The sequence below is a fragment of the Hypanus sabinus genome, chromosome 9 (genome assembly GCF_030144855.1).
Source record: "Hypanus sabinus isolate sHypSab1 chromosome 9, sHypSab1.hap1, whole genome shotgun sequence".
Classification (NCBI taxonomy): domain Eukaryota; kingdom Metazoa; phylum Chordata; class Chondrichthyes; order Myliobatiformes; family Dasyatidae; genus Hypanus; species Hypanus sabinus.
This window is the reverse complement of record NC_082714.1, coordinates 109,571,308-109,594,030: the sequence shown is the minus strand read 5'-3', so window position 1 is coordinate 109,594,030 and position 22,723 is coordinate 109,571,308. Positions and strand designations below refer to the sequence as shown.

The following is a 22,723-nucleotide window of genomic DNA, read 5'->3' as shown; positions in this document are numbered from 1 at the left end:
AAGGGACTAACTAGATTACTCTTCAGCAAAGCTGGTACAGACTCAGAGGCTAACTAGATTCCTTCTGTGTCGTACTATGACTGAATTAATTTTTTTGTAGGGCAGATTAGAATGTATCTCTTTAATAGTCTTTTTTAAGAATGACACCTTGAAGGCCTAGGAATTTGTCTGCATGTAAAAACATAACCTACTGACCCAGTGCAAGTATATGCTAGAGTTACTGCTACACAAGTGGAGATTGGGGATCAGATGCCGGTCATTCGGTTTTCCTTTTTCAGTTAAACCTTGTCTCCAAATGAAAAGCCAGCTGTGGTGTTGTTTGAATCTTACCGGTTGTTGTTTGCACGAAGAGTTGAAGGCCCAGGTTGTTTTTTGGATTCACCACCCAGTGATTACTGGTGACTGTTATATCGAATACCAGCCACCCTTCCTCTGCAGCCCAAATAGTTCTAGAATCCAGCGGAAACAGGGCAGACTCACTGAAAGAAAATAAGGAAAGGTTAGCCAAATTCCTAATAATCTCCGGTAAAAAGGGTTATCTCTAATGGTTCTTAATTCCAGATTTCTCCTGATATATGCATATTATTTATAAACATTAGGCAATAAAGTTGCTTATTTCTAACCTGCAATTTCAGACATCAAACAACTGATTAAAATCACAAATGATTGTGCAAATTTATAGCTGGTTGAATGCCACCTATTGTATCGCTATCAGGCGTGACACACAAAGCTGATGTGATAACATGAGTATATGGAAATAACCGAGGATCCCAGTCATGTTAACAACAGTCTATCCCTGGCTGCTGCAGCTCACTGCTTTCAGTGCAGTGTATATATTACATTGCACCCAGCTCTACTGAAACCTTTGGAGTAGTACAGGTATAATATATAAAATCTAAAATGGAAAGAAAACATAACTCATTAGTATAATAAGTACATCACTCATGAATTTGTTTAGGCAGTAATGCAATCAAAGACCAAGTTCGGACAAGCAGGCAGACCCCATGGTGAGACTGCGCCACATGTGAGCCAGCATGGCAGTGTGTATTTTCCAGAAGTTTTTGAAAATGTTTCATGATGTATTGCAAATATATAACTAATAAAGCAAAGCAGATATCCCTCTTGACAAGAATGACTGTAGTTATTCTTGTTACATTCTATAAACAAGATGGGGGGAATGTTCTAGCGGTTGACATGAAGTTGTGCAAATGTGCTTTCTCTGGGAGATTTCACAACACATTTGAAAGTCAAGGATTGATGTGATATGAGAGATTGAAGCTGAAGACACTGAATCTGACTCAGAATCACTGAAAGACACTGAATCAGACAAACCACAGATTATTAGGACTGTTGAGACAAAACCTTGGGGAAATAGACGAGGTCCATCAAAACACAAAACAGCTGTCCTTGATCAGATACATAGAGTATAAGATCCCATTGCTGTCACTCCAGCAGTTTCCTGGCTTTAGCTCTGATCTATCTAGTCCACATTTCTGCCTGACCATTGGTGAAACAATGCAACTGGAAATATGGCCTTTTGGGTCAGAGCTACATGAGTTCCAGAGACAAAAGCACCAATAGAATGGTGACATTTACACAGTTTTTGACTTGATTGGCTACATAAATATGGTCTGGAATGCTTAGTTGCTTTGGTCTTGAGTTTTTGTCAGCCAGAGACCGAAATGCAATAGATTTAGGGTAAAGAAACAATGGCCAATTATTGTTTCCTTTGAATAGTTTCTTTTAAAATGACAAAATATTTTTCATAAGCAGTCCAGCAATTATTGCCATATTGAATATGTTATGTTTGAATATTGAATGTGTTATGGTCCGGTCCGGAGCACGCATTCCGGGTCTTGACCCTGCGGACCCTGGACTCCGGATCTTGTAGATGTCCCTGCTTTTACCCTTAAACCCAAATAGGATCATCTTGGCTTAAGAAAACATCTGATGCCTATCGGCTGGCAGGTGTATATAAGGGGCTCTGGGACTGAGTCTAGTTGGGGGTTGTCCTGTTCTGACCTTGGTTTGCAGTACCTGCTGTTAATCATTGAGTTCTTGTAGTCACCGTGGACTGAGCTCTCCTCTGATCCTTTGCCTCTGTTGGGTAAGCAGGCTGGACTGCTGTTGCCTGGTGGGGGGACTCTGACCCTTTCCTACCCCTCTCCTGATGGGTTGTGCCCTGCAACCTGCCCAGGTGCTCTGTGTCTTGCCCAGGCCCCTGTGTTCCTGCCTGGGAGGCTGGGCCCTGCCCAGGAGCTATGTGGCCTGCCCTGAGGACTCTGACCCTTTCCTACCCCTTACTTCTGATGGGTTGTGCCCTGTGACCTGCCCAGGCTCCTGTTTTCCTGCCTGGGAGGCTGGGCCCTGCCCAGGAGTTATGTGGCCTGCCCAGGGGGCTATCCTCCCAGCATTCTTTGTCCCAAAGACCCATCCTTTAGCCTAGCCAGGGTCCTGCCTTTGTCATGAACTCTCTGAACCCTAGGATCACCTTTGCATGCCATGGTCTCCCCATCTTGTTCTATCCTTTAGTTGTTCCTGTCCTTAGTACTTCAGTGCCTGTGTCCTGCATTTGGGTCCAGCCTCCATGTCCCCATGTGACAGAATGATTGTAATGCTTGTTAATTCACTCATGAAGTGTTAGTCATTTACAGGATTTTGAACCAGTGACAATAAAGTTCTTCTGGGTCAGGATGCTATGCAGCTTAGATACTGAGTTGCTAGATGTAGAGTTTCTATGTGCATGTTCATTATTTATGAAGTGAGTGAAGACATTGTTGTAGAAATCTAGACAGCTCAATCATGCATTTGGCAGATGTGTATTAGTGGTTGCAGAGGGAGGGGTTGTTCAAAGTGGTGCACTAGGTATCAATAAAGTGGTATATTTGTTCCAGATAGTGCTAATTTCATTTTATTTGTACCATTAGATGATGGTAAGCTTGGCAGTAGAACTTTCTTGTAGGAGATGATAACTGACTGTCACTTGTGTAGCATGAGTGATTCTTGCTTTCCACTTAAAATAAATTTCTTCAGGTACTGTTTACAGTAGTGGACTTCATTGATCAGTCACAAATTAGCACAGACTCCTTCTTGTTATGTACTCAGATGATCTGTGTACTAAAGCCTCCATGGAAAAGAGTAAAGAGTCAACATTTCAGGCTTTGTCAGCTCAAAATGCCTACTGTTTGGTACATGCTGCCTGGCCTGCTGAGTTCTTCCAGCATTTTGTGTGTTGCTTTGGATTTCCAGCCTCTGCAGATTTTCCTGTGCTAAACAAAATGGGATTGTAGAGCCCAGTTTCAATGATTCATGAGTCCAGAGCCTGATCATCTGACACTCAGTAAGTAGGTGATAATGTAAACACAGTTGATTCTGATTAATTAGATCATCAGTTAACTGGTTCAGCTGCTTTTTTTGGGACAACTTAGAGAACATGCTCTAATTGAGAAAATAACCAGGATTTCCTTCATTATTTGGGACACCATGTCCCTTAATTGGGACAGGAGACTGTTTCTAACCAGTGTTGATCGTGTGTATTTGTGTGGCTGTGCTTAAGAGTGAAGTTTTTAATTAGAATTGAATTAGAATTTCTAATTGGTGTCAGTTGCTTGTTTTTGTGTTTTGAAAAAAACAGTGATTTTTGTCACATAGTTGGCAAGAAAAAAAGCAGTAAGACAATTCAGAACTGTTTAACTCTGCACTTTCATGCATTCAGGCTTGGGGATGTGAGAAATGGCTGGGAGTGAAAATGAAATGATTTCATTGCAAGTGAGGAACTACAAAGAAATTGAAGGTATTGACAATCACTTTGAATGTCACAATGAAAATGAAGATTTGGAGGATGCAATAATGAAAAGCATTGTATGAAGATTGTCCATAATCTCAGACACTAGACATCTGCACTGGTATTGTTTGATTAGTCTATCAAAAGAACACAGCAATGTACACTGGATGAATTCCTCTGTCAATAGCTATTAGGAACAGATACCAAGTTTTATACTACAGTAGTATTGATAGTGTTCTAATTTGTTCTGTATTTCATTTAATACATAATTTACTACCAAGTTAAAATTAATGAGTTTTTATCTGATTTAAGCTATTTCCAAGAAACTTCAGCTAATTTATTTATTGAAGTACAGCATGGGATAGGACCCAACGGCCATTCAAGCAGTGCCCCCCATCGACTCCTGATTTTAACCCTTGCCTAATCATGGGACAATTAACCTACTAACTGGTATGTCTTTGGACTGTGGAAGAAAACTGGAGCTCCCGGAGAAAACCCATGCACTCCATGGGAGTACATGCAGACCCCTTACAGATGCTGGAATTGAACTCTGGATTCTGATGCCCCTGACTGTAATTGGGGTAGCTGCTTAATTAGGACAAAATGCACCTGTTGTGCTGCAATTAACTCTCTTTGCAACCTCTTTGTTATATAATTGCAAATATATATATATTGATCCTTCTCATCAGCAAAGGATGGTCAAATCTCCCACAGGAAAAATCAGATACCACTGGCAATTTGCTGTCAGTGTGTATAAAAATTACCTGTGCAATTAAATTTGTTTCTGAACCTGGCTCAGGTCACACATCTAGTCCACTCTAGTCTCTTGAGTACCTGCGATGCGCATTTCTGCTCCTAGCCTTCATAAGTAGTTGAATTCATGGATGAAGGTCATCCATGGGTAAACTAACTGTTTCATTTTAGTTACCATGAGTTGATTTTGTCCTTAAGTCAGAAAATACACAAAAAAAACTCTCGATATGGTAACCATGTAACAGTATTTCAAAGAATGGCATCAAAAGCAAGCAAGATGATGAGAAAGAGCTGTTACTAAAAGTGGGAGAGAGAGAGAGGAAACTGGTTCTGTTATTTGTAGCATTATCATTGTATGGCGGAAGATGGGACTGTTGTAAGTGTGAAACTTGTGGTGTAATTCAGGAGTTATGACATTTCAAGATGCAGTTAGTGAACTTGACCACATGAGCTGCCATCAGACTTTATTTGGAAGGGCCTTCTGGACTGGAGTGCTGGCACTGATTTCTGTTTTTCTATTTCATGTTAGCTTTTGTAATGATATCTTGAGTCTTTAGCTTGTGTAGAAACTGGAAGTCATTTTGCTTTATGCATCAAAGTCTCCAGTGCCAGTTCAGAAAATGATAAAATATTCTTTGTCATGTCATTCTATCATTACTTGTGTCTCACTCAGCTTCAAATGCAGGATGTCTGCCAGCATCTATTGCAACTAAATGCTGGCTACAGCTGCTGCTACTGTCTTAAGAAATGCGGACCTCCGCTGCAGCAACAGGCCAGGGATTGATGCCGTTAGCTGAATGCAGAATAGTTACATTAATGAATCGGGCACTGGTGTTGAACAAGTATGAATTAATGCTGCATCGCTGTTTTAGGACACTATCCATTTTAACATAAAGACCTCAGTAAATTATAAATCAATCGTTCCTGGTCAATATTCTGATATCTAAATTGCAGATGTATGCCAGTATCTTTTACTCTATTACTTACCATGCAGTGACCAGGGCTCTGGCACTGAGTCCGGTGCTGTGGCTCAGAAGAGCAGAGAGATGGAGAGGACTGCAGTGGTGATAGGAGATTGCTTAGTCAGAGGAACAGAGACAAGATTAGGGTCTCAATAGAGACACCCGGATGGTATATTGCCTCTCAGGTGCAAGGGTTTGGGTTGTCTCAAGCCGGCTCCATTGTGCTCTAAACGGGGAGGGTGAGGTGCCCAAAGTCGTGGTACAAATTGGCACCAATGACATGGGTAGGAGGTGACGAGATCCTGAAAAGAGATTATAGGGGACTCGGTGGACAGCTGAAAAGCAAGACCACCAGGAGAATAGTCTCTGGATTGCCGCCTGTGCAATGTGCCAGTCACTCCACTGACATCTGACATTGCAAATGACAGCCCACTCATCAAGAAGGGAGAGAGGCAGAAGAAAGGAAACTATAGGCCAGTTAGTCTGACCTTAGTGGTTGGGAAGATGCTGGAGTTGATTATTAAGGATGAGGTCCCAGGGTACTTCGAAGCACATGATAAAATAGGCTGTAGTTAGCATGGTTTCTTGCCTGACAGATCTGTTGGAATTCTTTGAAGAATTAACAAGTAGGATAGACAAAGGAGAATCAGTGGATTGTGTATTTGGATTTTCAGAAGGCCTTTGACAAGGTGCTTCACATGAGGCTGCTTAACAAGCCCATGGTATTACAGGAAAGATTCTAGCATGGATAAAGCAGTGGCTGATTGGCAGGAGGCAAAGAGCAGGAATAAAGGGAGACTTTTCTGGCTGGTTGCTGGTGACTAGTGGTTTTCCACAGGGGTGTGTGTTGGGACCAATTATTTACATTATATATCAATGATTTGATTGATGGAATTGATGACTTTGTTGCAAAGTTTACAGACAGTGAAAATAGGTGAAGGGGTAGGTAGTTTTGAGGAACTAGAGAGGTTACAGAAGGACTTGGATAACAGACATCTTAGGAGGGCGATGGCGCCTAATGGCGACTCCTTTGCTTGTATCTTCAGAAACAGCTTTATTTCTATCTTTAATATCTTTTTTTCCCTTTCAGGATCCTTTTGAAGACCCTGACCTGGAGTTACACACTGACTACAGTTCTTTGCGGGAATGGGACCTGCTGTCACGGTCTCACGACCGGCTGTTATTCGATATAACAAGGATGTGGCCTAGAAGACCAGTGCACCTTCAAGGTTCTGGGATTTTGTGGCTCCGGAGATGGGTGGATATGAGGTTGGTGTCTCCTCAGGAAATTGTTGTGTTATGGGAGTACATGGAAGATTGAAAGCAGTGAGCTGGCTGCTGGCTGTGTGCACAGAGACCTGAGTTCTTTGGGCATAGAACTCAGGAAAAGCGATGCAACAGACTTTTAACATCATAAATCAGTGAGTTGCTTGTTATGTCTCCCCTCTCGTTGTGAAACATGGACATCTCTTCTTCCCTTATTAGGGAGAGAGAGAGCCTATGGTATGTTGAATTAGTGAATAAATAATCTTTAGGGTACTGCAAGTCTGTCTTTATCGATGCTTTGCTGCACGCTAGAGTGCTTGGTGGGGGGGGGTGCTGATGCTATTTTTGCTGGTGGGGAGGGGGGGTTGTTGCTTTGCTGTTGCTCATAGATGGGAGGGGGAGCTGGGGGGCTTTGGGTTTCTAACATTTAACTGTCATTCATTCTTTGCGGGAATGGTTTTTGTGGATGGTTATGAAGAAAAAGAATTTCAGGATGTATATTGTATACATTTCTCTGACATTAAATACACCTTTGAGACAGATTAGGAGAATGGGCACAGAAATGGCAGATGGAATACGATGTAAGGAGATGTTAGATCATGCATTCTGGTAGAAGAAATGAAAGCGTTGACTATTTTCTAAATGGAGAGAAAATGCAAAAAAAAAGGTGTAAAGGGACTTGGGAGTCCTTGTGCAGGATTCCCTAAAGGTTAATTTGCAGGTTGAGTCTGTGGCGAGGAAGGCAAATGCAAAGTTAGCATTCATTTCAAGAGTATAAAAACAAGGATGTAACTTTGAGACTTTGTAAAGCACTGATAAGGCCTCTCTTGGAGTATTGTGAGCAGTTTTGGGCCCCTTATCTTAGAAAGGATGTGCTGAAACTGGAGAGGGTTCAAAGGAGGTTCATGAAAATGATTCCAGGATTGAATGGCTTGTCATATGAAGATTGTTTGAATGCTCTGGGGCTGTATTCACTGGAATTCAGAATTGAATTGAACCCATCAAATGGTCATAGGTCTCGATAGAGTGGATGTGGAGAGAATGCTTCTTTTGGTGGGAGAGTCTAACACCAGAGGACACAACCTCAATAGAGGGGTGTCCTTTTAAAATAGTGATGAGGGGGAATTTCTTTAGCAGAGGGTGGTGATTCTGTGGAATTCATTGCCACAGGCAGCTGTGGAGGCCAAGTCTTTGGGTATATTTAAGGCAGAGATTGATAGATTCTTAATTGGTCAGGGCAGAAGGCAGGAAACTGGGGCTGAGAGGAAAATTGGATCAGCCGTGTTAAAATCATGGAGAGGACTTGATGGGCCAAAAGGACTAATTCTGTTCCTATGTGTTATTGTCTTATGGACATGTTTCTGTTTTAGATCAAGTATCTCAGATGTACCTAGTGGATGCCATGTTGATTAGATCTTGAAACCATTCTTTATTACTGTAGATCAATTTCAAAACTTAGGAAAAAGTTTTTATACTCTTTGAAGATAAACTACAAATGTAGCCATGCAGTGGTTTCCTAGTAGAATTTGTTCATTTAAAGTTAATGAAAAGCATTCTCAAAGTGCCAGCACAGTGCATTTATCCCAATTTTAATAATAATTATGTATCTTTAAAGCATAAACTTATGGAAATGCTTTTTGAGTAAAACAAAGTGTTGTTCATTTTCGTGGCTATAGGAAAGCTTTCTGCCAAATCTTCAGTATTTAACGTCAGTTTGAAACGTAATTGAGGTGAAGCATTATTAAAACAATATGGCAAATAACATAACAGAATTTGCCATAATCACTGTCATATGTATCTGTTTTTATTGAAAGAATTAAATCAACTCCAACATAATTCAAACCTTGACTATACAGTTTGAAAGCTGCCTAATTTATATTACAAGCAATAAAATCAAGGAGGATGAAGAGTTACTTGTTCCGTCAACACTCATCTTATCCCAATCCAGATGTTTACATCCCTCCATGAAGACTGCCAACCATGGCTTTGAGATTCCCTGGCACCTGAGCCAACAGTCTCTCCAGGAGTTAGTGCACAGTTTCCTTTGGGGCTTGAGTCTCAATCTCTCATTCCATCTCATTTCAGTACAATTCAGAGGGGCAGTCTTTCTGACCAAGAGCTGAAATAAAGCAGTCTGCCGCTGGTGCCGAGGAGACGTACGGGAGTTTGATAGAACGGCTGGTAGAGTGCTCTTGCCACAACAACCTTGCACTCAATGGCAGCAAGACTAAGGAATTGATTGTGGACTTCAGGAAGGGGAAGTCAGGAGAGCATACCCCACTCTTGTGATCTCAGTGGGGGAGAGTGGGCAGCTTCAAGTTCCTGGGCGTCAACATTTCAGAGGATCCAGCCCAGGTTTAAGATATTTGAGCAATCATGGAGAAAGCAAGCAGCTATATTTCCTTAGGAGTGTGAGGATCTTTGGTATGCTACCAAAAATCCTGGAATAAAGGGAAGTAGGTGGGAATTGGGGGGTGAAGGGCAGGTTGTGAGGGTGGGAGAGAACAGAAGGTGAGAGGGAAAACAGAGGAGTGATTACCAGAAGTTAGAGAAATTAGTTTTCATGGGGACTACCAAGACAGAATGAGGTGTTGGTCCTCCAACCTGCATCTGGCCTCACTGTAGCAGTAGGGGAGGCTGTGAACAGGCATATCGGTGTGGGAAATAGGTGGTCACTGGGAGATCCTGGCTGTTGCACTGGATGCAGCGAAGGTGCTTGATGAAGTGGTCCCCTAATCTGCACCAGGTCTCAGATGTGTAGAGGAGGCTGCCATAATGACACCGATGGACTTGCAGGGGAAGTGCTGCCTCACCTGGGATGATATTGATTTGGAGGAACCCTTAAAAATAGAATCAGCGTTAGCCCATAAGACATTGTAAAGATAGTGTGAGGCCATTCAATTTGAGAGGCACGAATAAGGAACAGCAACAGTGCTCATAACGATGGATGGCTTAACGTGAAAGCATTAAAAACACACAGCCATCTCAAAATCTCTAACTTTGAATTAGCCATGGAAACTGACAAAAATTAAGCAAAATAACAAAAGGCAGTTAATCTGATCAACCATTCTAGTTGGCCACTCCACCCCTCTATCTATTACCCAGTCACTGTATTGCACAGTGGACACTTCACATCACTTTTTATAATGTTTACATTGTAACTAGACAGGGGCATTTATTCATTTATGCACATTCCATATCCGTACTTTAACCTCTAAGTTTATTTTAAAAATTTTTTTTGTTGCATGTCATGCCTCATACATGTAGATATGCATGGTGAATAAAGTTAGATATTAAAAGAAGAAAATACAGCACTAAAGATTCCCAAATATCCAGGATCTGTTCCAGCGCTTACAGGGAAAAAGGTGATGGTACTGAAGGATAATATTCCTGAATTATAATGTTCCAAAGCTCTACTGATATGAAACCACTCATTCAGATTGAGGAAATGTTCTTGTCACTTTATAGTTTAAGAAACACGAGAGGGAAACAAGAAATTATAGACAACTTGCCTAAAGATCTGTGAGTCTGCAATTAAGGATAAAAGCTGTGAAATTGTAAAATATATTTCCATATTCTTAAGAGTTACACATTTGAATTTCAGTAATTTAGGCTTAACTCACAAGAATGTAATTCATTCCTTGCAAATTACAGCTTTCACAATTCAATAACCTGCTTTCAAGCTGTTTGAGACGAACTTTGTGAACTTCTTGCCTCTGTCACCTCCATAGTGGACACATTGGGTATACTACTCAAATACATGCCCGACATCCCCAAGGACCACGAGGAAGGGAAGAGGCCAGAGTCCCTATCTCCAGAGGTAGAAACCATACTGCATCATGTTCTGAAACTCAGCCTCTAAGGAATAATGCAGCTAATCATAGAAATCTACAGCACTTTATAGGCCCTTTGGCCCACAATTTTGTGCCAAACATGCAACTTACTCTAGAAACTGCCTGGAGTTACCCTACTGATTAGCCCTCTATTTTTCTAATGGTTAAAAATCTCTGCATCCCCGTTAACCAATTTCCATGAGCCACTGCAGTAACAGGTCCTTGGACAAGTTTGCTACAGAGATCAATGTCACGGTCGCCTGGAACTTGCGTGTGTCTGGCTCTGTCCCAGACAGCCGCGTGGCTGATTTACAGTATGTATTGCAAACTTGGTTCCCCTTTTCCTGAGGCACAGAAGGAACCAATTTGTGAGGATTGCATATTCAGGGAATCAAAGACTGCACTTGTAGCAGTTAAAGATCCCTTTGAAATCCAATTTTTAGGTCCATTATCCTCTCCTATCAGTTGCTGCTCGTTCTTCTGCTATCACCTTTTTCACCCATGACCTCTCAGCTTCTCATTTCGTCCCCCTCCCCCACCAACCTACCTTCCCTCCCCTCACCTGGCTTCATCTATCAGTTTCCAGCTTATATTCTTCCTCCTCCCCTACTTTATTGTAACTTCTTCCCTCCCTTTCCAGTCCTGATGAAGGAACTTGGCCTGAAGCAATGACTGTTTATTCCCTTCCATAGATGCTGCCTGACCTGCTGAGTTCCATCAGCAGTTTTGCTCGTGTTACTCTCTATTTTTAAGTACTTTTTTTATTTCTTAAGGTTTAAAAATGCTGTTTGTTTTTAATTTTTATATGCACTTCACCTGTTCTAATTGCCTCCTAGATGTCAAGTCAAATCACTTTTTATTGTCATTTTGACCATAACTGCTGGTACAGTACATAGTAAAAATGAGACAATGTTTTTTAAGACTATGGTGTTACATGACACAGTACAAAAACTAGACTGAACTACATTTTAAAAAAAACATAAAAATCTACACTAGACTACAGACCTACCCAGGACTGCATAAAGTGCACAAAACAGTGCAGGCATTACAATAAATAATAAACAAGACAATAGGGCAAGGTGTCAGTCCAGGCATCGGGTATTGAGGAGTCTGATAGCTTGAGGGAACAAACTGTTACAGAGTCTGGTCGTGAGAGCCCGAATGCTTTGGTGCCTTTTACCAGACAGCAGGAGGGAGAAGAGTTTGTGTGAGGGGTGCGTGGGGTCCTTAAATGCTGTTTGCTTTGCGGATGCAGCATGTAGTGTAAATGTTTGTAATGGTGGGAAGATCATCTCAGCTGACCTCACTATCCGCTGCAGTGTCTTGCGATCCGAGATGGTGCAATTTCCGAACCAGGCAGTGATGCAGCTGCTCAGGATGCTCTCAATACAACCCCTGTAGAATGTGATGAGGATGGGGGGTGGGAGATGGACTTTTGTCAGCCTTCGCGGAGAGTAGAGATGCTGCTGGGCTTTTTCCTGCTATGGAGCTGGTGTTGCTGTTTAAGAAGATATAAAGATCCTTAAGAGCAGTGTGGCCGACTCTGCCTATTGTGTTCAATTCTGGTCACCTCATTATAGGAAGGATGTGGAAGCTATGGAGAGGGTGCAGAGGAGATTTACCAGGATGCTGCCTAGTTTGGAGAACAAGTCCTATGAAGCAAGGTGAGCAGAGCTGGGACTTTTCTCTTTGGAGAGTAGAAAAATGAGGGGACTTGATAGAGGTCTACAAGACTGAGAGGCATAGATAGGGTGGATAGTCAGTACCTATTTCCCAGGGCACCAATAGCAAACACCAGAGGGCATAGGTACAAAATTAAGGGAGGGAAGTTTAGGGGAGACATCAGGGGTAAGTTTTTGCCTGGAATGACTTGCCAGGGATGGTGGTGGAGGCTAAAACATCAGGGGTATTTAAGAGCCTCTCGGACAGGCACATGGATGTATGAAAAATGGAGGGTTATGGGGTAGTGTGGGTTTATTACTTTTTAAAAGGATTATATGGGTCAGCACAACATGGAGGGCTGAAGGGCCTGTACTGTGCTGTAATGTTCTATGCAATGCTTGTGGCAGCTAGACCTCCCAGTCCTACACAAAAATTAAATAAATGGAGGAAATACTGCACTAAGGAACAAAAACAGCCTCTGTTCTTCCCATTTGGCACCAAAATGAATTTTACGTTGAAGTTTAGTATGACAACGGAATCCTCAGCCCCATTTCTGTTGTGGCAATCCTTTGCAGTGATGCAGGTTAAAGGCTGCTGCAGATAATATTTTTTCCAGCATCTGCAGATTTCCTTGTGTTTGCAGATAATGTTCCAGCCTTCATTCTATCATCCTATCGTGGTTGGGGAGATGGTGGAAGCAGGTTAGATTGGCTTGATTAAAGCCTCCAAATTTTGTACTGGGTGGCATTGTTTGTATTTTCAGACATTGTTGCATAAAATGAAATGCTAGTATTATTAAGTGATGAAGTTCAGACTGGTGATAAAAACTCTTTCATTGAAATCCAACTAAACCACTTAACTGCACCAGTAAATGCTGAACTTGCCAATAATCCTGCAAACAGAAACTGAATTAAGGTGACCTGAGTTTTCACTATCCCATCCATAGCTTGCTCTTCTCCCAAAGGAGATGAAGGTAATATTGAAGGTCGACTGTCCTATGTTTACAGCAGTATAGTTACAATGGAATCCATACAGCCTAATCACTCAGGCTGGATGAAACAAGCAGTGACAGAATGTTAGCTGGAAAATGTGACTGAATAACAGCAAGCCGTGGGTTCAGCCTCTAACAATGGGCCTCTGCCTCCACCTCTTATCAGTTGCATAGTGCAGAGAAAGGTGATGCATATGTTTCATAATGTTGTAAATATTGGCTACTTGGAAAGATTATGGAGAGAAGGCAGGAGAATGGGGTTGAGCGGGAGAATAAATCAGCCATGATCAAGTGGTAGAGCAGACATGATGGGCCAAATAGTCTAATTCTGCTCCAATGTCTTATGAAACTCTGCTCAAAAAATATCCAGCTTTTCCTGCTGTTAAATGCTTTTAAAAAATCTCCCACACTTCTAGGCACAATGCACTATCAAACAAAGTTCAGGAACACCGTCTCAAATTGGAATTGAGCTGTCCTTTATTCCAAGATACAGTATACTTGTTTCAGCAAAGTAGAACGTAGGAGCTGGACTGTTACATCACAGCCTTAAAAATGCCTCACCAGGAGTATTGTGTGTGGATCTCATGGGCACACAGTGAGAAGAATGTGCAAGGGAGCTGAGGAGATTCTCCAGGGTTAACAGTAAAATGGAAAGACAGTGGTCTGGGTTTGCTTTCCTTGGAGATAGAATAGATAGGGGTGGATAGCATAGATAGTAAAAATAATTTTCTCATAACGCAGAGGTTTAATAGACAATAGGTGCAGGAGTAGGCCATTATGGCCTTCTAGCCAGCACCTCCTGTAGCAGATACATTGGGTTATTGTAGATACATTTGGGAGGGACAGTGTCCTGCTTCTGTGCTGTATGTTTCTATCCTCTATGATGCATGGTGAAACATTTTACATTCTCTCTAGATCAGCGAGTGAGATGCTGTTGTAGTGAGTCTGCATGAGCACATGGTCAAAGAGCCATTCCATCCATTTTGGGAATTGAATGTCCCACTTCGATAGCATCTTTCTACACATCTGTGATCTCGGCAAGTAACTTTTAAAAGGGTCACCGCAGTGCAGCTAGAACACTTTCAGCTCTGAAAGATTTGGCAAGGAATGAATGTGTGCTACAGTGGTGGAAGTAGGTGGCAGAACCCTCTGAGGAAGTACAGGCTTCTAAGGAATGGTGCACATTGGTGTTGGCCTTTTGTATCTGTGACATTCCTGCATGTTCTGTTATGTGTGTGTGTGTGCTGGTGCTGGGGGGTTAGTCATTGCAATCAGAGTTTGGGCAAGTCTACTTGAGCTTCATTTGGCAGGAAGAGGAGTGGAGAGTTGAAGTGAAGGCAGAAGCTTGGGAGGTGATGGACGATGGAATTTGGTAGGAGAGGGAGGTGGAGCATGGATTAAAGGGAGGGTGTGTTGAGGACAGATGGGAGCCAGAAGAGGTGGATGTGTGGGGGAAGCACCAATGGCAGGAGCATGTGCTCCATGTGATGGGCAGGTGGAGAAGGGGAAAGAAACTGTGATGAGGGCTAGGTTAAGGGTAGGAGGAATGGGGTTAATCAGGAGGAGAGAGAAAAGGAATGGGGGGAACAGATTACTGGAAGTTGGAGGTCAGTATTCATGCCATTGAGTTGTAGACTACCCTGGTGGAATATGAGGCGCTGTTCGTCTAGTCTGTATTTGGGAGTGGAGCAGGCTGGGTGGGAATGAGGAGGGGAATTAAAATGGTGGCGATCGGGAGCTCCAGATGGTCCCAACAGGCAGGGCATTGATATCTGGAGGAGCGGTCACTTAGCTTGCTCACTGATGCGCTGGAGGCCACATTGGCAGCACCAAGTGCAACAAAGGGGCCTCCCTTGCACTATGACAACCGGAACTGAGCATCGTGCTAGCGCTGTTCTCCAGGCAACAGAAACGCAGCTCGTGGTGATGCTTAGCTCTGAGCTTTTTGTTCAGTATTCAGTCAGAAGCGAAACGTGCGGTGAGCTTGCCTTGCCTTGCTGATGACCTTTCTCCTTCACTCACCTTTCCATGTGATCCTCCAGCACCTGGTAGATGGTGATCAGGAAGGTTTCATTTTCAAATTGCTCTCTGGTGTAGTCTTTGTAGATTCGGAACTCTGCTGCAGTCACTGCCTCCCCTTCCGGGATTTTCGCCAGATCAAACTTGAACTCTCTGTGATGTCGTCGCTGGTGAAAAACTTCCATGTCGTACTCCACTAGAAACAGGAAGCATAGGAGGATGTTCAGCGGACAGGTTTATACCAGCTGTAAATCTTCATTACAGAGAATCAAGTACATTTAAAAAGGATTTGCATCCATTCAATTTTCACATGGTGTGACCAAGTTTTGTACTGAATTTTTTAACTATTGCGAACTTGAATTTGTGATTTATGATCTGAGCTTAAGAAATTTTTATTTTTTGTTCTACCTCAAATGAGAAATTCATTCAGGTTCCCACCTATATTCAGAGACTTTTTTCTAAAATACTACAGGTGCTACATAAGAGTAAATTAGGGCAATTAGGTTGCTGACGAACATTGACAAGATCCAAACAGAAAATTTATTCTTTTTGGCCAAGATCCAAACTGGAGTTAATGGTGAGATAGCACAGTGATTATTTCTGGACCAATAACTTGGAAAATATGATATCAGGTACCATCAGGCTCCAGATAAAGGGATTCAAAGTGTTATGAATCTTGGAATTCAGTTGACACTTAAGTGTAGTCAGTCACACCGGGGAGCAAGAGGTGAATGGGTATGAGTCAGTTCATAAGAACTGTTAGATTAGGGTGTAGAATTATTACTTTTTCTTGTATTTTCCTTGTAGTTTAACTTTCCTATGCCTGTCTATAATTTTATATAATTTCCCACAACTGTATGTGGGAAATTGTTCAGTGAATTTTCAGTAACTGTAGTACATATAGCTGATTTCCTAGAAGTTTCTCGGCAGTCTGTGCCATGCTACTGCAATAGGTTTCCTCTTATCACTGAAATGTGCTTTTATCTCTGGAGTGAGCTAGCTTTTCGTACAAGGTGACCACAACTTCTTTGTTCCTTTTCTGGAAGTGAGAGGCTTGATGTATGCACTGTGGTAAGGTTTCAAAAGACAAATGGGTAGCTTCACTCCCTCCACCCAGATTCCCTCATATGGAAAGATTGCTTGTGCGGTTTATACACGATGGATTATAAAACATTACGAGAAGAAATTCACCTCTTTAAAATGCAAGCATACAGGAGACTAAAAGTGTTTCAGTTCGGGAAACCAGAATTTGTCACTATGAATTAAAATTTAACTGAATACTTTGTTTCATCTGAAGATCACTGAGAATACCTCAGTAGTCTTACTGCATGACTTGTATCCCCAGAGGTTCTTCAGCCCAGTCTCATGTATGCCGCCTGCCGTGTGAAATGAAACTGAGCAGATGTGCTTGAAGACAGAGAAGTAACCTGGAATGAGACCAGTAGTGAGAGTGATTTTGGAGTGAACTTGGAGCCAGCTGGCATCTGTGTTTAAATCTGTTCATTATTAACTTAGATTGATTTTAAGGTTTGCAGATATAAATAAGATTCAGAATGAAAGACCTTTTCAATCAAGTACAATATTGGCCATATCTTCACGGAAAGAAAGTACTCTTTCTATAATAAATGTGTTGCAGGAGCCTTATGGAAGGGAGAGAACAACAGCAATCTCTGAAAGTCAGGAGACTAATGTCAAACAGGCAACATGTGGAATAATGCCTACTCTGAAGGCTCTTGAAGTCATGTTAGGACAAGGGAATATGTATGCCAAGCTATCTATAGGGAGATTTGACTGGATAGGATGGACTGCAGTGGACTGATGAACAGGAGGTAGAATATGTTGTATAAGACATTACTGAGGCCCAAATATGGAGTATTGTGTCCAGTTCTGGGCATCTACCTACAGGAAAGCTATTATGAAGCTTGAAAAAGCGCAGAGAAAGTTTACATGGACGTTCCCAGAACTTGTGGATCTGAATTACAAGGATAGGTTGGGACTTTATTCCCTTGGGTGCAGGAGAATGAGGGGAGATCTTATAGGAGTGTATAAAATTATGAGGGGTATAGACAGGCCTATTTCTGTGCTGTAATACTCCTTAACTGTATATTGCTTTTCTCTTTTCACTGAAATGTGTTTATCAAACACTTCTGTACGGTATTTGTTTCTACAGAACTAGTAATATAGAACTGCTCACAATGTTGTGAAAAAAATAAAATACTGTTTCAAAGATGGTTTAATTTTTATCATCATCTTCGTACTAATTTTGCTCATGTTGGCTGATGTGATCAGTGTTGTCATCGGAATTTATTAGGTTGACTGAAATTATTATGCTTGTTCAATTGTACTCTCCAGTCAACAGATCTTAATATTGTGTCAAAAGCTTTTACTGTATTTCATCACCTTAAATAGATCACATCATTAATATGAATGGTGAAAAATGAAAAATTAAAAATTATCTGGATGCTAAGTCAAATTCCACTAGACAGTAAACTTGGCTGCATTGAAATTCTTATGTGATCGACAACATTGGAAAGTTTATAATTATGAATCATTCCTTTTCTCATTGTTGTGGATCATGTTAATGTAATTGCACTTTCCTTTATGGCAAAAAACCCTGCCAGCACATTACAAATTGATAAACGTGCTTGTATTTTATCTTTAGGACTGCTCTGCAGCCAATAAAGTGTGTTTGAAGAATATTCACTATTTTGTAATTGAGCATAAGAGGAATTATGGTATCGGAAACGTGACAGCCAGTTTTCACACAGTAAGATCCCACTAACAGCAATTAAAGGCATGACCAGAAATCTGTTCATTGATGCGGGTTAGCCAGTAGAATGGAAAAATGCTTGTTTTTCAAATTGTACCATGGGAATTTTCACCACCTTTGCTGTGAAAGCCACATTTCACACTGGAAATCCTTCCTGAGAACTGGGAAGATGAGAAAGCCGACATTCTTTAGGCTGTCAAGATGGAGAGATGTGGAGGGTAGAAAGGGAATATCAGTGAAAAGATGGAGATCAAGGTAGTTCTGCTGATAGACTGAAAATAAACACACTTTATGGAATAGGAGTTACATGTAGGCTAGACCAGCCAAGGATGGCAGATTTTTCTCTGCTGATCGATAATAGTGAACCAGATTAGGTTTCATGGCATTCCAGCAGTTTTGAGGTCACTAGTACTCATGCTGGCATTTTATTGCTGATTTATTGAAGTACTTTATATGGTGTTGTGGCCATATGGGTTTCCAACTTATGAATGAATAGTCCTTGCAAACTGAGCTAGTCAAGCTGTGTCTGTAATTTATTTAATATTTCAATAATATTGCAATATATTTGAAGCATTCTTTGCTTGTTTACATAATTCAATGTGTTGTATGTAAGAAGTACAGGTGTTCCCCACTTTACGAATATTCGCTTTACGCTACTTCGCTTTTACAAGAGACCTACATTAGTAACCTGTTTTTGCACTACAAAGAGAATTTTCACTTTTACAAAAAATTTTCCCATATAAATTAATGGTTCTTTGCTTTACGCCATTTCTGCTGAAGAAAGGTTTCATAGGAACGTTCTTCCTTTGTAAAGGGGGGGGCACCTGTATGTGAATGGCATACGCCATCACCCCACCACATTGTATGTGAGCACCACACAAAGAAAATTTAAGAATGAGTGCCCCTGGGCTCCTGTGTTTTTCTTATGTTTTGTTACTCTAGAAACTAATCAAAACAGTGGCAACAAGGTGGTTTTGAACCAAACCTGACACAACTATATACGTGTTGAAGTGCAAACACTGGAATAAAAAAAAGTGCAGCACATTTTTTTTGGAAGGGAGAGAGAGAAGTGTTTTAGTTTATTTAAAAAAGTCAAAAAATGGACAAAATTCACAGGCTCATAAACAGTGAGTAGATGATGATGACAATAACAATAAACTTCAACAAAACAAATGGCTGGCTACATCAGAATGATAAACGAGTTTGATTGCACAACAGATAACCATATGAAATGAAACAGCAAATGAACTAGCCAATGAAAAGCAAGTGCCAGTGTTACTGAGTACATTGGGTGGAAAAGCATACTTAGAACTTTAACTGCTCTGACCAAACCAGCTACAATGAGTTCTGCTGATACCATGAAGGTGATGCAGGAACATTTAGAATCGAGCCATTGTTGATTGCAGAGTGCTTTAGGTTTCATAAACAGAATCAAAAGGAAGGTGAGTCCATTTCAACTTATGTGGCTGAATTGAAGAGATTGTCTGAGCATTGTCAGTTTAGTGATGGGTTTAATAATTACTGAGAGATTGTTCTGTTTGTAGAATTTTCCAAAAAAACATTCAAAAATGGCTTCTAAATGAAACACAACTTACATTTAAAAGAGTAATTGAAATAGCTGTATCAAAGGAAACAGAAGAGAGAGACATACTTGAGCTGCAGGTTAGGAATGAAAGTGAGTGTGACCAACATTTGAGCAGAAACCTGTCTGGCTGAACAAATTGTGTTACTGCTGTGGGATAAGCGCACACACCAGACCAATGCAGGTTTAAGTGTGAAACTTGCAGAAAATGCAATAAAAGTTGACACATACAAAGGGTATGTTGGGCAGACAAAAATAAATGGACTGCACAGGGAAGAGACAAAGGTAGGAAGTCGAGCTGTAGTTTTAAAAAGGGCACTACTCTGTATACTGTTGACAGAAAATCTGATAATGATGACAGTGATGCAGGATTGGGTACTTTTGAGATTTACAATGTCAAATCTAATAATAGATAAATGCTGTGGCTTACACAAGATGAGAATGGCAAATTAATTAAAATGCATTTAGACACTGGCTTGGCTATCTCAGTCATTCCACAAAATGAGTTTGAATGGCATTTCAAAGATATTGAACTGAAGCCTGCAGATATCCAACTAAGAACTTAAACAGTACTGAAGATAAGATAACTCCTGTGGGAGTGACATTTGGAATAGTGACATAAAACATCCAACAAGCCACATTGGCACATTGGGCTTGTATGTGGAGAAAACAGGAGGGCCAGCATTATGGAGCCATGATTGGCTGAGACAACTACAACTTGATTGGAGATCCATTCACCATTTGCATGCCACATACCCTGCAATGGAGTGAACTGAAAGTGAATTAAGAAAGATACTGGATGATGCCACAGCAGTGTTCAAGGATGGCATTGGAAAACTTAAACATATGAAATGTAAAATAGTGAGTGTTGTGGTGAACTACCTATACCTGTCTGGACATGCCCCCCCCCACCCCCCCAACTGACTGCTCCTGTGGCTCTTCCCACAGACCCCGGTATAAAGGTGATTGGAGGCACTGCCCCAACCTCAGTCTCCAGGATGTTGTGTGGTGGTCACTTGCTGCTTGTTCTTTCTTCCAACCAATAAAAGCCTATATCTTGCCTCAAGCTCCAAGAGTTATTGATGGTGTATCAAGTGTTAAATGAAAATGCTACACCCAAATTTTCCAAGTCTGTCTAGTTCCTTATACCATCTGTGATAAAGTAGTCAGGGAGCTAGATGGCATGGAGGCTGAAGGAATTCTTTCCAATGTGGAAAGAGTGGAGACCGTGGGCAAGTCCCAGTAGCCAAGTAGAATGGGTCTGTTCGGATCTGTGCTGATTTTAAGGTCACAATCAACCTAGTACTGGAAGTAGATCAATACCTTCTATCCAGAATAGACAATATCTTTGCAAATCTTTTTGGAGGAAAACACTTCAGTAAAGTGGATTTAGCTGAGGCCTACTTACAGATGAAGATGGAAAAAGAGCCAAAAGTCTCTCACTTACAAAAGAATTTATTGCTAAAGTAGGCTTACTTTTGGAGTAGCATCCGCACCTGCACTCTGGCAGCAAGGTTTGGACCAGGTGCTGCAAGGCTGCCCAGGCACTCAGTGTTACCGAGGTGACGTTGTTAACCATGAAGATGGCAAGGGATATCTCTTAAATCTCAAGATAGTGTTAAAAGGTTAGAAGATTATGGACTCAGAACATGATAATAAAACAAGCATCACATACTGTGGTCACACCATTAATGCACAAGTATTACATAAGTGTGCTGAGAAAGTTCAAGCAGAGCTTGAAGCTAAAGGGCGTGTCAGAATTGTGGTCCTTTTTAGGATTTGTCAATTACTGTAATATGCTCCTGCCTAACCTGGCTGCTGTGCTCCACTCCTTGAATTCATCACTACAGATTGGGAAGAAATAGCAATGGACAAAATAAAGTGAGGTTGCTTTCTATAAGGCAAAGGAAATGGTGGTGTCAGACACTGTACTCACACCTTAGGAAGATGAACCCATAAGAAGCATCCTGTCCACGTGGGGTGTCTGGCCAAGTTCTAAAGACCTGTGCCGATTGACTGAGTGGATTGGACATTGAGATATTTAACAGCTTGCTGTAGCTGTCTGTGGTCCCCACCACCTGCTTCAAGCAGGCTTCAATTATTATCAGCATTATTATGTGCCACGTTATATGATGTAGGCGATCATAGTCTTTGACCATGAGTGTTCTTGGCCAAGTGGTTTGACATTGCTTTCTTCTGGGCAGTGTCTTTGCAAGATGAGTAACCCCAGCCATTATCTACACTCTTCAGAAATTGCCTGCCTGGCATCAATGGTCACATAACCAGGACTTGTGACATCCACCAGCTACTCATACGACCAACCTACCTGCTCCCATGGGTTTATGCGACCCTGACTGGGGGGCTAAGCAGGTGCTACACCTTGCCCAAGGGTGACCTGCAGGCTAGCAGAGGGAAGGAGTGCCTTATACCTCCTTTGGTTGAGATGTATCTCTACCCCACCACTCATAGTTTTAAATCATTCCACAGCCTTAGAAGAACATGGTAACCTGCCTCAATGACTATTGTCCAGTAGCACTTACATCCACTACGATGAAGTGTTTTGAGAGGTTGGTGATAAAATGCATCAACTCCTGCCTGAGGAGTGACTTGGATCCATTTCAGTTTGCCTACATGTCCACAGCAGATGCCATCTCATTGGTTCTTCACTCAACACTGGAACATCTGGACCGCAAAGTTACCAACATCAGGATGCTCTTTACGTATCTGTTACAGCTCAGCATTCAATGCTACCATTCCCTTAAAACTATTCAATAAGCTTCAAGACCTTGGCCTCAATAGCACCTTGTGTAATTAGATCCTCAATTTCCTTACTTGCAGACCCCAGCCAGTTTGGATTGGCAAGAACAACTCCTCCACAATCTCCATCAGCACGGGGGCACCACAGGGCTGTGTGCTTAGCCTCCAGCTCTGCTCACTTTACACTTACGGTATGACTGTGAGGCTAAGCACAATGCCAATGTCATATTCAAGTTTGCTGACAACATCATTGCCATTGGCTGAATCAAAGGTGGTGGTGAATCAGCATTTAGGAGGGAATTGAAAGTCTGGCTGAGTGGTGCCACAACAAGAACCATTTTGCT

General features: G+C 41.6%; 1 protein-coding gene across 2 annotated transcripts in view; it reads right to left on the bottom strand.

Moving 5' to 3' along the window:
- bmp7b (bone morphogenetic protein 7b) overlaps positions 1 to 22,723 on the bottom strand; it is a 133,108-nt gene that overhangs the window by 19,549 nt on the left and 90,836 nt on the right. For both annotated transcript variants that reach the window (XM_059978728.1, XM_059978729.1), the window contains exons 2-3: positions 15,274 to 15,466; positions 331 to 479 (exon numbers count right to left, since the gene is read on the bottom strand). In XM_059978728.1, coding sequence (XP_059834711.1) covers positions 331 to 479; positions 15,274 to 15,466 — 342 coding nt within the window. The remainder of the gene's footprint in view (positions 1 to 330; positions 480 to 15,273; positions 15,467 to 22,723) is intronic.